The sequence below is a fragment of the Cotesia typhae genome, unplaced genomic scaffold, assembly GCF_013202065.1.
Source record: "Cotesia typhae breed Kobodo isofemale line unplaced genomic scaffold, CoteBio_Ctyphae contig_37, whole genome shotgun sequence".
In the NCBI taxonomy this organism is placed as follows: Eukaryota; Metazoa; Arthropoda; class Insecta; order Hymenoptera; family Braconidae; genus Cotesia; species Cotesia typhae.
Window position 1 is genome coordinate 435273 of NW_027423745.1, and position 15719 is coordinate 450991.

At 34.7% G+C, this 15719-nt stretch overlaps 1 protein-coding gene and 1 long non-coding RNA gene across 2 annotated transcripts in view; one reads left to right on the forward strand and one right to left on the reverse strand.

Annotated features, from left to right (window-relative positions):
* LOC141526874 (neurexin 1-like) overlaps positions 1-15719 on the reverse strand; it is a 703605-nt gene that overhangs the window by 413427 nt on the left and 274459 nt on the right. The window contains exon 9 of the mRNA XM_074242012.1: positions 872-1015. Coding sequence (XP_074098113.1) covers positions 872-1015 — 144 coding nt within the window. The remainder of the gene's footprint in view (positions 1-871; positions 1016-15719) is intronic.
* Positions 1-15719, forward strand: part of LOC141526878 (uncharacterized) — a 254810-nt gene that overhangs the window by 47363 nt on the left and 191728 nt on the right. The gene's annotated exons all lie outside the window — the stretch shown is intronic.

The following is a 15719-nucleotide window of genomic DNA, read 5'->3' on the forward strand; positions in this document are numbered from 1 at the left end:
ACTGCGTTTTTTCTTCATTAAAAAATCAATATATCCTTAATCATTTATCTAAATTTCATATGCATGTCTTGACTACATTTTCGTAGTTTCCGAGATCTTTTGATTTGAAGCTTTTTGCAAAATAGCTATTCTTTAAACAATAGAATTTCCACGATTTTTTTTTTTTTGTGAAAGTGATCTTGATGAAGCATTGGCGTAAACTGTCGTAAACAAACCACCGGATAATTTCCTGCCACCTGGACTAAATTTAGGACATGTCTAGTGAGTTTCAATATTATTTTCCGAAAATTTTTTTATTACAGTCGTCTTTCTGAAGTAGAGAAAAAGTAAATTGTAAGGTTTTTAAAACTAAACATTTTCACAGTCCTTCAATCAACGGACTGAGAATTCTCTATGCATGTTATTTTTGCTTGTCACATAACTGATCAATTGTTTTTATGGGCGTTTCAGGGGAATTGTACAGATTGAAATTAATGCATTCCCAACGCTTGATATGTGAAAGATTTATAAGACTACTTATGTTAATAGAATTTGTGAAAAACATGTAAACGTTATTTTTTCCAAAAAATTGATGTCTCTGAGAAAATTATGACGAACAGAAAAATTTGTCGCACTTGAAGCTAGACAGATTTGAACTTTACTTATGAGACTTGCAATGACTTTAACTAAAACTTTAAATGCTCATTTGATATCCGTGCAAATCAAAACAATTCTCTAATTAAATTTCAAGTCTAGATCTGAAAATACAATTTTACGTAATGTCCAGCGAAGCGGGCGGGAAACAGCTAGTTAATGATAATTATTAATTATTCATTCATGATTATCAATTCAAGCTTACTTAATTTAATCGTTTATATTAACGGATTTTTACCTTTACTGCAAGTCGCTCCAATAAAATCTGTTGAAGTACAATCACAGTAGAATCTGTTCCAACCTTCAATACATTTACCACCATGCATGCAAGGATGAGATCCACAAAAAGTAGCTTGAACGTGGCATGCAGGTCTCACTGCCCCTATTAACAAAAACTTATTAATTAGCATGTAACGTTGCTCTTAGCAAAACAAGTATTTTTTCCCTCCAATTTGGAGGGAGACAAGCAGAGATATGGCCTGAAATGGACATATCAAGATGCAAACACAGCTGAAGCATCAATCAAATTAATCATTTCTGATATTATTATGTTGTTTAGAACATATGAAGCATTAATGCGTAGTTGAAAGAAGATTTATTTCAGTTGTTTGTAGAACTTAATTCAAAAACATATATACTCTTTAATAGAGTTCAAAAATTTTACTCTACTTGGAACTCAACACTTCAAAGTCTATTAACTGGAAAAGGAACTATTCCAAGGCCATGCGCCACCTAATGAAGACTTTTAATTTTAGTTTCGACAGTGCGGAACATGTGATTGCTCCATTGTGATGTCCTTGTAACTAACTAATACACTACTGGAAAAAATTAAGGGATCAAAAAAAAATTCCAAATTTTTCGGTAGTTTTCAGCAGGCCGTAACTTTGAGAGAAATGGTCGTACAGGAAATAAAAAAGAAGGAAATTGTAGCTCCAAGTGTCTAGTTTTTGGATTAGAACTTCAAAATTTTGTAGCCTCCGCGGTTTCTGAGTAATCGTAGAAAAACCAGCAATAAAAAAATTCTCAAAATTTTTTTAGTTTTTTTTTTGGTCTACGGGCGTGGAAAAAAATTTTTTAGCTTAACCACCATAGGGATCAGATACTATGTTCATTTAGCTTTAATTTCTTTTTTTAAACACCCTGATACGTCCACTCCTCGCTGAGATATCGGTCTTCAAATGGAAAAGGATCTTTTTGTCTTTGATTATCGATATCTCAGCAACCAATGATCGCACAGAAAGTTAAAGGTGGGTTTCGAGAACGTGAATGAATTCCCCTTAACGACTGTCCATTGTTTTTTCGAAAAAAAATTTTTTCTTTCCGTCACATGAATTTGAAAATGCAACAAAAAAAGGGCTTTTAGTGGTTTTTTGGAAAATCAAGCGCTGGATCGAAATTATTGAGGAAACCACTAATGTTAAGTGTGCCTTTTACAGTACAATATGTCCACAAAAACCCTACAAAGAATCAAATTAATCCAGCCTGCCGTTTTTTTGTTTCACTTGATCGAATTTTTGAAAAAATTAAAGGATCACGTTCTTTGCTCTGAAAAGCTCATAATTTTTAAAAATGAGAAAAAAATTGTTTTTTCGAGCTTTTTCCACATTTTTGTTCCAGAAAGTGCTTAAATTGAAAAAAAAAAAAAAATTAAAAAAAAAAATTTTTTTTGAAATTTTTTCTCTTGAAAAGTTTAAGAAAACAATTACCGCCGGCATTAGCGTTATCCAAAGCGTACCACGTGGAGGTCGCGCGGTCGGATTTACGCTTCTGTGTGTGTGTGTGTGTGTGTGTGTAAGGTATTTCAGGAGAATTGAGACCCGGTGGCTCGTCAGTTCCACCGTATTTAATGACTCCAAACTCATTCTCTGAAGGTTTTTGTTGGTTCAATACCGGGTATTACCACCCCTGTTTTCAATAACGGCTCTCAAACGTTCAGCCATGTTTATGCAGACGGTAATTTGAGGCTGCGGAATGGTATTCCAAATGTGCTGAAGCGCGCGCTCCAAAGCAGCTAAGTTCTGCAAATTTGGATACTCTCTGCGCAACCGACGGCCCATTATGTCCCAAACGTGCTCTATGGGGTTGAGATCTGGACTCATTGCTGGGTGTCGCAACAATGTGATGTCATGCCGCTCAAAGAAGCGCCGGGTAATGTTGGCTGTGTGTGGACGTGCATTATCTTGCATCAATATGAACGACCTCAGATGTTGTCGTCTGCGCAGAACAATGGGCCTTAAAATTTGGTCGATGTAACGTCTAGCTGTCAAATTTTCGCGTACAATTACCAAAGGTGTTCTCCAATTTCGTGAAACGCCGCCCCACACCATAACTGATCCACCGCCGTAGGCAACGACTGGACGGACAAAGTTCTAGCGAAAACGTTCTCCACGACGGCGCCAAACGAGAGGACGTCGATCGTTGCCATACAGATTAAAACGAGACTCATCAGTGAATAAAACATTTGTCCATTCCCTCAAGTTCCAATTTCGATGACCGTAAGCATACGCTAAACGAGCTCGACGATGACTTGCTGTCAACAGGGGTACACGATTAGGATGTCGTGCGTGTAACCCAGTTTCACGAAGACGGTTGATGATTGTTCGAGAGCAAATGTTTCGCACTTGATGCCGTCGTCGCTGTTGCTGTTGTTGTTGCTGTTGTCTGCGATTGGGGAAGTTTCGAGCGACAATATTCGCATTGACGAAAGGTTGTCGTCGAACTTCTCTAACAATTGTTCGATCATCGCGGGCATTAGTGATTCGATGGCGACCTTGTCCGGGGCGACGATGATATTGATTCGTCTTTTGGTATCTGGTATAAGCTCGAGATACGACAGATTGACTTACACCCATCCGGATAGCAACTGCATGTTGAGTGTAACCTTCGTCGATAAGAGTCACTAACCGAGCGACTTCCACCTCCGATAAATGTCGTCTAACCATGATTAAGAATCAAAAGTCAGAAATTTTCAATTTTTACCAAAAAATTAAAAAAAATTTTTTTTAGCACAGAGGGATTAGTTTTGAAAAAAACTGTTGAATGAAGCGATTTACTAAGGATTCACAAAAAGAAAAGAAAAAAAAAACTCCGAAAAGCGTATGAAAAAAATCGAAATTCGATTTGGGGTATTAACTTTTTTTATTAATTTAATTAAAAGGAGATCAGTAGAATCAAGGAATGCAGCGGTGGAAAGGTGATAAAAATCATTGGGCGATGGTTTTTTGAGTTTCCTTAACTTGTTAAAAAAAAAATTTTTCCAAAAAAAATTTTTTTTTTTTAATTTTTTTTTCGAAAAAATTTTTTTTTTTGAAAATTTTTTTTTTTTGAATTTTTTTTTTTTTGAAAATTTAAGCACTTTTTGGAACGAAAATGTGGAAAAAGCTCGAAAAAACCATTTTTTTTTCTCATTTTTAAAAATTATGAGCTTTTCAGAGCAAAAAACGTGATCCTTTAATTTTTTCAAAAATTCGATCAAGTGAAACAAAAAAACGGCTGGCTGGATTAATTTGATTCTTTGTAGGGTTTTTGTGGACATATTGAACTGTAAAAGGCACACTTAACATTAGTGGTTTCCTCAATATTTTCGATCCAGCGCTTGATTTTCCAAAAAACCACTAAAAGCCCTTTTTTTGTTGCATTTTCAAATTCATGTGACGAAAAGAAAAAATTTTTTTTCGAAAAAACAATGGACAGTCGTTAAGGGGAATTCATTCAAGTTCTTGAAACCCACCTTTAAGGGGCACACCTAGTGTAACGGCCTAAAAAAAACGTGATTTTTGGGAATTTTTATTAAAAAAAATACTTTATCAATTATTTTAAAATTTTAAGAATATATTTATACATGTTTTAAGAATACATAATGAAATTTTTGAAGAAAAAAATTAAATATTTTTTAAGTTATCGTCGATCTCTAACGGCGCGAAAAAAAAGGTCCTTCACAGCTGCAGTGATTCCGGCCTTCTCCGTGGATGAAATCTAAAAAAAAATATCTCGTTAAACTAGATAATATTGTCTGTACAATGACCTACGATAAAAAAATCAAAAATTGACAATATGGCGGCGTTTTAAAAAAATAGTCGAATTTTACCTAAAATTTTGGTCGTTTGTGGCCTGCGAAAATTCGATTTTTGATCAGATCAAAAAATGGATAGGTCATTGTACGGAGAACTATATATAGAACATGTAAAAAAATTCGATAGTGATCGGATCATTTGTTTTTGAGTAATCACTGCAGCAAATTCGGAAAATGCTGTTTCGAGAAAAACGCGTTTAAAGATAAAATGATCGTTTCCACTGTTATAAGTGGTTTAAAATCATATTTACAGCTAATCTGCTATTCCAGGGCCATATAATACACCTTCCTCTTCTTCGAAAAGGGCTTGTTCAGCTGAAGAAGCTTTTCTTCGAGATGATCGACCTTCTTTTGAAGAAGCCCTTTGGCGATAATCAGCGATTCGTATTCTCGTGTCGTCCTTAAGAGCCGCAAAATCTCTTGCTGCAGGTCCAACTATCACTCCCATTACATTAAATATCTGCAAAATTGATGAATAACCGTCATTAAATATTGCAGTTGCAAAATTATTTGACAATTCAATAGTTTTGAAGCCATTATGAAGATGCTTGGGTGAAAAGTGCCAAAGTAAACCGTTGTAGCTTTCATTGTTGTTTTGAGTATTGTTACCTTTACATCTATCAAGCAATTCATATCGAGATAAGTCTTCATAAATAGGTTTTATAGCTTCTTGTACTTCTGGATCCAGTGGGAGGTAATCGTGTTTAAATGTACTAGTGATTCCTTCAGCTTCCGCGCGGCGATAAGCGCACCAACTTTCAGCGCCTTCTGGACAATTTTTATGATTTGGGTTTTTGTCAGTTGAACAGAAATGATAAAATGTTGCCCAGATTGCTTTATACATTTCATCTACATTATCTTGATTCCTCATAATTGCTAAACCATAATATTTTTGGAGTTTATTTATAAAATTTACAGTTAACTTTTGTGATGTTTTACTTTTTCCTCCTAATTTCTTATTAATGTTCTTTACACTTCGGCAACGTGTTCCCATTCTTTTTTCACATGTAGATAGCATTCCAATTTAGCAACAGGAATATCATAAGGATTCAAATCTATAAGTCCTTTGTGGGTAGCGCTGTCACCATCACCAATATAGCGGGTATATTTTACACCATATTTACTAATGGAACGACCAAACATGTCTTTTACACTATCCACTTCCACTTTTGAGGCAGATCCTTTATGATTGGCATCACATTCTTCATCGTGTAATGATAGCCATTCCTCATAATCTTCAGGTTCGCTATCTTTTTTTTTCTTCCAAAAACACAACTCTGACAATATGTAGATTTTACGCATGAATCAAGAATTTTCTTGCTGTATTTTCCTGCCAGCGTAACTACTCCAAAACGGGAAGTATGGCCACGTTTTTTCCAGGTACCATCGCCGCTAACAGTCAAATTTGTCTCCGAATTTTCTTTCTTTAATGTAAGCTCTTTTTCTTCATTTATAGCTTGCTGCATACTGAGCTTACAAACAGTTTCGGCTGCAATCTGTAAATTCGTAAAACATCCCGCAAAAGTTTGGTCTTAAAATTTGCATGCTAAATCCATTAATCCACAGAAAAAATTTATCCCATTTATTCCGATGCCCAATAGACGCATCACAGCAACAATACGTTTATTTATTTCAAATGCGTTATTAATCATTGGTCAAGAATTATGATACGAATTGCCACATTCACAAATAATAGCAATTTTGAACCCTAGGCCTCTTGAACTTGCTTGATTGAAAGTAACTTTTTTTTGAGAGGTTTTACACACCACTAAATTACTAATTGCACTAAAAACTGATAAAAATTGCAAAATACAATATCCATGAGATGGGTCAATCACAACATTATTGTCATTATTTTGTAATAACTTTTCTGCGGACGTACTGGTATTCGTGGTAGATTGCTCAAATGTAAATCTATTTCCGGTAAACTTGCGTTTTTTCGCAATTGATCGATGCTTAGGAACATTGTGAGTTCCTTTTTTATTTGAATATGAAGATTGATCACTCATTTTCAAGAAAATAGCACGTGTAAAATTATGATGCGCTCGATACAACGATCACAATGAAACTAAATGTGTCTGGCTCCGAAAATAATTTACGTGGCAGTAAACGAAAAATTTCTAGAAATTTCTAGAAATTATTATAATGATATATTTTTGTATACCTGAGAGCCAACAATAGAAACTGGAATCGTGTTATAGGGGCTGGAAGAGACAGTAGACTCTGAATAATACTTCAGGTACGTCTCGCAGCTAATGACACTCTAGCTGCCGAGCGGCTGCTCTTTAAAATGTTATAACTCAAAAACTATTTGAGATATCGATTTGAAATTTTAATATGTTATTTTTAAAGGTGTAATCTACCGAAATATGGAAAAAAATCGACTTTTTCGAAATTTCACACTAGGTGTGCCCCTTAACTTTCTGTGCGATCATTGGTTGCTGAGATATCGATAATCAAAGACAAAAAGATCCTTTTCCATTTGAAGACCGATATCTCAGCGAGGAGTGGACGTATCAGGGTGTTTAAAAAAAGAAATTAAAGCTAAATGAACAAAGTATCTGATCCCTATGGTGGTTAAGCTAAAAAATTTTTTTCCACGCCCGTAGACCAAAAAAAAAACTAAAAAAATTTTGAGAATTTTTTTGTTGCTGGTTTTTCTACGATTACTCAGAAACCGCGGAGGCTACAAAATTTTGAAGTTCTAATCCAAAAACTAGACACTTGGAGCTACAATTTCTTTTTTTTTTATTTCCTGTACGACCATTTCTCTCAAAGTTACGGCCTGTTGAAAACTACCGAAAAATTTGGAATTTTTTTTTGATCCCTTAATTTTTTCCAGTAATGTATGTTGTCAGACTTATAAATATTTCATTGATTTTTTTAATTGTCTCCGAAATTTCCAAACAATTTTAGTAATACATTTTTAGGATAATATTTTAAATGGGTATGGTTATAAGATTTGTGACTAAGTAAACGTGAGGTTAATCAACTGTATGTGTATTGAAACGATTCACGACAGAAATATATATTACCCGGAGCCACGTGCTCTCAGGACGGGGAGTTAGGTCGGAATAATGGTGTCCACTACTGAAATTTGCGTATCACTGTTGAAGTTCAAAGGATAGTAGTGGGGTAGAAGGCTCCGAAGGTTTGCGAAGTGACACGAAGTATATCTTCGGAAAGTAGAAAAGTGTGAGAAAAAGTGAAAAAGAACAATAAGCCTTCGTGACGTCAGCGGGCCCGGGAGTACAGCTGGCCATGCTGAGCTAGGGTCCTCTATCGCTTGGATATATTGCACATAGAAAAAAGAGTAATAAACGGGAAAGGTTTCGAGAAAGTAGTTTTGAAAAAACTTATGGTAAACACCTATGAGACGGAAAAAAAGGGTTCCGGATCTTAAAATGTACAAATATTTACAACTTAATCCTATTACAACTATAAATTTGAATCTAAATTATTCTATTGAACTTACTTCATTTTATCTCTTGAAATCTTAACTGTAGCCTAAATGTCTAATAAAATGTTTTTAATTTTTAACTAAATTTTAAATTAATTTTTAAATAACTTTTAATGTCAGCGGTCGCATGACCGCCACACATTAAAAAAATAACTAAAAATTATATAGATAGATAGATAATAATTTTATTGGATTCTGGAGTCTAGTCTAACAAATATAAATTTATAATTAGTGTATGAAGTACAGAGTTTTTGATGCATAAGAATAAAATTAGAAGAAATATAGTAATTACTAGTAGTTACATGTTAATTATGCTTATAAATAAAACTTGTGTTATACAAAGCTAAACAATCTAACGGTAATAAACGTTTATTAGTTTATATAGCAGATCAATAATTTTGGAAATAATAATCATAGCACAGTCTACGGAATATTTCGAAACGTTCGGCTCTTGTAATTTCGGCTGGCAACGCATTCCAGATGCGTATACCACGAACAAGAAAAAAGTTATCATACATACAACAATTAGATCTAGGTAGTCGCACATAATCTTCCCTTACATCGCTTCTACGCAACGTTTAAATAGCTGATGATAATTTAAATATATTTCTTTGTAGAAGAGGCATTCTATAAAGTAGTTTTTTCTGTCACTCAGCTTTAACCAACCCAGTCTCTTAAAGTACGGCGTAATGTGCTCAACCCTCGCAATTTTATAGATATAGCGAATACAGCAATTCATTTTTCGCTGTAATCGCATCTGCAAGTCATTAGTAATATTGCAGTAAGCCGCACGACAATAATCAAACACTAGGAATATTAACGTAGTGACAAGCTTTATACGCAGTTTTTCATTAAAGATTTCATTATTGATCTTCAACTGCACTAGAACCCGCATTGCCCTAATATAAACACTCATAACTTGATCTTCCCAAGTGAGAGTGCTATTAATTAACACGCCAAGATACTTAATTGTCGTATCATATTGGATAAAGCAATCATTTACAAGTATATTACTAAATCGTCAGCATAAAGCAAATATCGACACCTTAGCTGTTGAGAGAGATCCAAAATATAAAGCAAGAACAATAAAGGGCCAAGCACACTGCCTTGTGGCACACCGTTTGATTCATTCCTCTATGAGGATGTGCACTCATTAGTAAGCACCTGCTGCTTTCTTCGAGTCAAATAGGACCTCATCCACGTAATGGCATCAGTAGAAAAATTCATCAATAACAACTTGTGTAATAGTTTTTTGTGATTTACAGAATCGAAAGCCTTACGTAGGTCAAAGAAAACAGCTACAGTGACTTCAGATGCATTTATTGTCGAGCGAATATCATCTCAGAGCTTTATTACAGCAGTCTGTGTATTCAGGCCCTCCTTAAAAGCCATCTGGTACTCATCTATAAAATTGTTCTCAGTAACATACTCAATAATTTGATCATGTACACATCTTTCAAGTGCTTTTGACAAATTACTCGTCAGCGATATAGGTCGGTAATCAGCACATATCTCAGCATTTGCTTTCGTAGGTATTGGAACAATACGCGACAACTTCCACTCATTAGGAAAGACCTCTGAATTTAACGAATTCTTAAAAAGTAATGTAACAAATGGCAACACAAACGATGTTAAGCATTTATACGCCTTAATTGGGAAATTATCCGGACCTACAGAGTTGAAAGTACGTCGCATTATTGCCTTCTTAACAGTAACATCATCAAGTGCTGAGAAAGTAAAATATACATTATCATCACAAGTGCAACGGGACACAATGTCAGATACATCAACGTTAAGATCAGAGTAGCCAAACGACTGTACAAAGTAGTCATTTAGCTCGTTTCAATCCACCCCAGCAATAGACTGTGTACCCTTCCGCCTCACCAAGCCTAGTTTACGTAGATCATTCCACATCGCTTGCGCTTTTTTTACCGAATTTAACTGATTGTCAAAATGACACTTTTTAGCTTCACTTATCCGCTGCTTCGGCAAACGCCGCACACTGGTATACTCCTTATAGGCGTAGCCAGTTCTCCTGAAGATCCTGTACAGCTTCTCGCGATGAGCTTGAAGGTCCCTGATGTAACTAGTAAACCATGGCGCCGGGGGACGACGAGGATGTATAGTTTTTTCAGGAGCAGCAATATCTATAATCCGACGTAGTTGCTGATGAAACCAGGTATTCATATCATCAACAGTCGTTTGTGATTCCATATCTTCAATGTTAACTCCATCAAACAGCTGTGTCAACATATTACCGTCAATATTGTACCAGCCTCGATACGTGAAACTTTTCAATCTCTGCTGCTCTACTTTATAGTTACATGTAACAGACATTAAATCATGATCAGATAAGAACGGCTGGGCAGACTGCTCAGAAGACAGGACCATTGCCGCATTATTGACGATACAGACATCTATCCAGGTATCAGAAACTTCCAGGTGATGCCTCACTTGAGAAGGAACAATATTCAAATTAAAACCAACACATAGTCTACGCAAGTGATCACCGTAAAAATTACTACAGCTCAAGTCAGAGTTTAAGTCACCCACAGTAATCATGTTTCTGTAGGTTGCAACCAAAGTTTCAAGATCTTCCTCTAAATCATCGAGATGGCCAGTATTAGGGGGCTTTTGAACAACTCCAATTACGATTCGCTCTTTAGACGACCTGCAAACTTCAATAAACAGATACTCTGGATGCTTATCTTCCAAATTTGCAGACGACAGTACAGACTTAGACACTAAATCTTCTCTAACATAGAGAGCAATTCCACCACCGCTTCGCAGATGACGATCAAGACGATGCTATACAAATGATGGCAAGGACATCATTTTATCTGACACCCAGTGATTTAACCACGTTGCAGACACAGCAATAACATCATATTTATTAACTCGGAAATATTCTTTGGATAGTTCAAAATGACGCTCATTTCTTAATGATTGAGCATTTATATTACACACATTTAAGCAGTTCTTATTTGTCGAAGGTCGCAACGTGTCAACAGCAATATTAGACAACCTCCTAGATGATGATGATAATGATGATATAGAGGGAACTACTCGCTGTTAATCAAGTAGCCCTCGCAAAGGGCCTACTCCCGTTGAAGGTAGCAGTTTAACCGGAGCTTTGTCATCTGCATATCGAACATTGACAGACGCATACGAAATCCAAACATTCTTAGCTTGGATATTGGGATAAGCCTTACGTACGTCAGAACGAAGCTTATAAAGAGAAGGAGGATGTCGTCTATGAACATATATCGGAATATCTGGATCCTGCACTGCAGGCATTATGGCACCTAGCTTTACAGGGTTAATCTTTACACTCCTCATGATATCATCAACATACCTTTGATTGGCAAACTTGACTCGTACATTTCGATTTGCAGCACCAGCTCTACCAAGTCGCTCCAATTTAACAATTTTATTTTCATTAACCTGAACTCTAAGCGTAGTGGAGAATAACATAAGCTTCTCCATAAGCTTCTCATCCCGTTCCTCAGGAATTCCAGCAACTGTTATCTCATCTGCCAAAAGTTGAGATTCAAGTTGGAGTGTTCTCAACTCAAGACTACCATCACACACCTTCTGCGCAGCACCCTTTATTTCTTCAGCGAGGTCAGCAGAAACACCAGGCTGTACCTTTTCAACGATAGCTCCACGCTCCTCAAGTTCTTTAACTGTAGTCTTCAGCAAGTTATAATCAAGGCTCAACATACATATTCCCCTCTACCGAAGCAATAGAATTTTTGGACCCATCTACTTTGCTCATCATATCATCTACCTTCACACCGATATCACCAATCTGATTAATTTTCTTAAGCTTACTGCTTATATCATTGATCTTTTTAGCATCAATTTTTTCCAGCATTTTACTCATCTCATCAATCTTGTTAGCATCAATTTTTTCTAGCTTTTTACTCCTATCATCAATCTTATCAACACTATCCAGTCGTTCATTTATCTGTTTTAGTATTTCTGAAAAATCCGGGATGCAGACTGGACATTTATTTGCAATCCTCCCAGCTGTCTGCAATTCGTGTGGCAAACTAAGACGTACTTTGACACATGAATCGTGGTAATAATGTCTACAATCAGCTTTAGTTTGGACAATAGCCGACTCATCGGAAATACTGCGACAGCAGATCGCACACCACACAGCCATTGTAACTGACAACGCTAGATGGCAGCAGGCTACAGTTACAAGCGAACGAGCTCGAGAAAATGTGCTCAGCAAGAACACAACCTCAAATCAAAAACACAATAACTATTTTACTCGGAAAATAAAAAACTACACCTCCAACAGTAGAGATTAATGCCTCAAAATACACACAAAAATCTAGACTTTAATACTAAACAGCCCAAAACCGTGCAACAAGCAAAAAATAAGCAAAATAATACAAATAATCAGGACGAGAAAAAACAACGTCCGCCCTGTACACTATACTCTATTACTGTTTCATATATATCATAATGAATATCTAAATTATACGCAAAAGATTTTTTATTTTGGCATAATATTGCCTAAACTGAATAAATTAGCCGCCGAAACTATAACTTTTCTGAGTTGATTGTTTTCTTGGTTTTAATATTAATAATAATAATTAATTTTGTAATTGACCATGATAGATCAGGTAACGTAATTCTTTCGGGTCGTCTATGTCCATCGTGTTTTTTATTTTCATTATAATAATTATGATTTCTTAAAATAACTGAAATAAATTAGACAACGACGGGCTCGTAGTTCGCCTAATTCCATCGGTTTTATATTTCAATAGTAATAAGTATTGTTTTAGTAATGGACCGGAATAAATCAGTTGTCCAGTGTCTCTGTCTGATACTTGTTACTGATTTTTAATGCAAAATTACTTCAACAAACAGAAATGAATTAAGAAATCCTGTAACTGCCACCCAATTTCTCTAACAGACCATCGCTTATAATTTTTCAATTAAAACGGACTGTTATACTTCAATATACATAAAACAATTAAGCTGTGGCTGATCAGTGCCTCTAACTGACCCTTGCTACTTATTTTTCATCTAAAAATTACTTTAATTATTCCAAACAAAAATGAAAAGTCAGTCGTAGCTGCCCAGTGCCTTTAACTGATCCTCAGTACTTATTTTCCATTTAACAATCACTTTAATTATTCTAATTGAAAATTAAAAGTAAGTTATAGCCGACCAGTGCCTCCAACGGACTCTCGCTACTTTTTTTTTTTGTTAAAAAAAAAACCTTAAATTATTCTAAACCAAAATAAAAGTCAATCATAGCCGCTCAGTGACTCTCAGTGACGCTAATTACTTGATTTTGTAACAGTTTTACTTTTTGTCTAATTGACCTCTAATCAATTTAGAAACAAACTAAAAATTCAACAATAATCTGTAAAAATTATTAGGGTGCCACAAGGTTTATTATCACCGTTCCTGAAACCGGTCCAGAGCAGAAAAATACATTACTCTATAGTAATGTTGATTAGAAATTTAAACTTGAGTGGAGGACTCTGTAATGGAACAAGACTGATGATCTTTGAATTGGGAGTTAATGTCTTGAGATGCAAAATTTTAACAGGCGACAAAGCTGAAGAAATTGTTTTTATAAATTTGATGACACTGTATTGTAAAAATACGTATCCCTTTACTTTTAAAAGGCGACAATTTCCCATCAGATAAGCATTTTGCATGACCATTAATAAAGCTCAAGGTCAAACTTTAAGAAAATTGGAGTCGATCTTATTAAGGATGTTTTTAATCATGGACAACTTTACATTGCCTTCTCGAGAGGACGATCTTGGTCGGCATTACAAGTCTCTTTAGCCCATGACAATTATAATAAATTAGTCAAAACCATAGTTTATAAAGAAATTATTTCATGAATATCGATCCTGCCGAATTTTACTCTCAATACTATACACAGTAAATAGAAAATAAATATAATTCAGTGTTCCAGTGAAATTTTTGAGTCACGAGTCAAGTACGAATACATCTTCGATCATAGATTGATTATGTAAAACTTCAAGTCCATAAATAATTCGCGCGCATTTTATCCTAAAACTTATAAAGGTACACGTGAAATAGTGTAGAAACATACAAAAAAAGGAATACACAAAGACACCTGACGATAAGCGCCCATATTCAACGTTTTTTGTGTATTATTGCACAATTTACAAAAATATTAACATTTAGAAACACTTAAAATAAATTTAAAAAAATATACAAAAAAAAAAAATACACAAAAGCATGTGATGATGAGCACCCGTGTTCAGCGTTTTTTTGTGTATTATTGCTCAATTTACAAAAATGTTAACATTTTCGAGTTTTGAAATTATAAAAATAAGAGATTACTACTTCAATTTTCAATTTTTTTTTTTTAATTTCGAGTAAACTAAATTTCATTGCCCAAATGTGAACATTAATACTTGGTACAAAGAAATGGACATCCGAATGAAAAGTAATCCAAGCAGCACAGAAAAAAATATTGACGTTTTGGTGAACTATATTTCACGTGAAATTAAAAATAAATAATTGTCAACCAGAAGTTCACAAAATATCAACAAAAAAATTTTCGAGCCGCCTGTCAATTTGAGGTGCTTAGTTTTATATACAAGGCATTAGTGACCACATCTGTATGTATTTGTACAAGTGTCACAAATGTCTTAAGTTGACATTTTGATAGATTTTACTCAACAAGAAGTTAAAAATTAATAATTGTCAACTTAAATTCAACAAAATATTACTAAAAATATTTTTATGCTCCTTGGGAATGTGTATTACAGTAGACTCTCTATAAAGTCACGCTTTTATAATTTACGTTTTCCTCCCACTTGATTTTTTTTTGTTCATCAGCATCTCAAGGAAATAATAAGAAATACTAATTTTCTATGTATATTGGTTTTTAAATCTGCTTTGAAAAGTTGCACTACCTCTAAGACCCTAATCACATTGAAATTTTACTAAACTCGTAATGCATGACGAAACGCGCGCGCTTGCACGCGCCACATTAACTAGTTATATCAATATAATATGTAATTTTATATTTTGGCATGTATTAAAAATATAATAATTCTACATAATATTAGGTTATATAACAAACCTATACGTCACGATATAATGTCACTTTATAGAATCATATATATTATAACCGTATAATTTAAATTATATATTAATAGTATAATATAAAATATATTACTCACTTATAAGTTAGTATATAATTATAGATATTAAAACACGAAATTTTGGCTTAATTTAAAAATTCAATTGTCTAGGCCACTAAACCTTGCGAGTGAGCAATAATCGCCTAGATTTCGTAAAATTGGGATTCGCCGCCCTGGGATATTCCGCTTCCGTAAATTGATGATCGTCTTTGGTTTTCAGTAGATTAATTATTTTACGGACAGAAGTTCCCACGCGTGCCAGTTAACTTGTTTTAATTACTTACAAATTTAGCTGCAAAGATCGTCCGTCGTCCTTGATTGGATTTATTGTTGGATTTAGATAATTATGTGAGATAGACGTTGATAGTTTTCCAAATGAATGTTGATTGGCGAC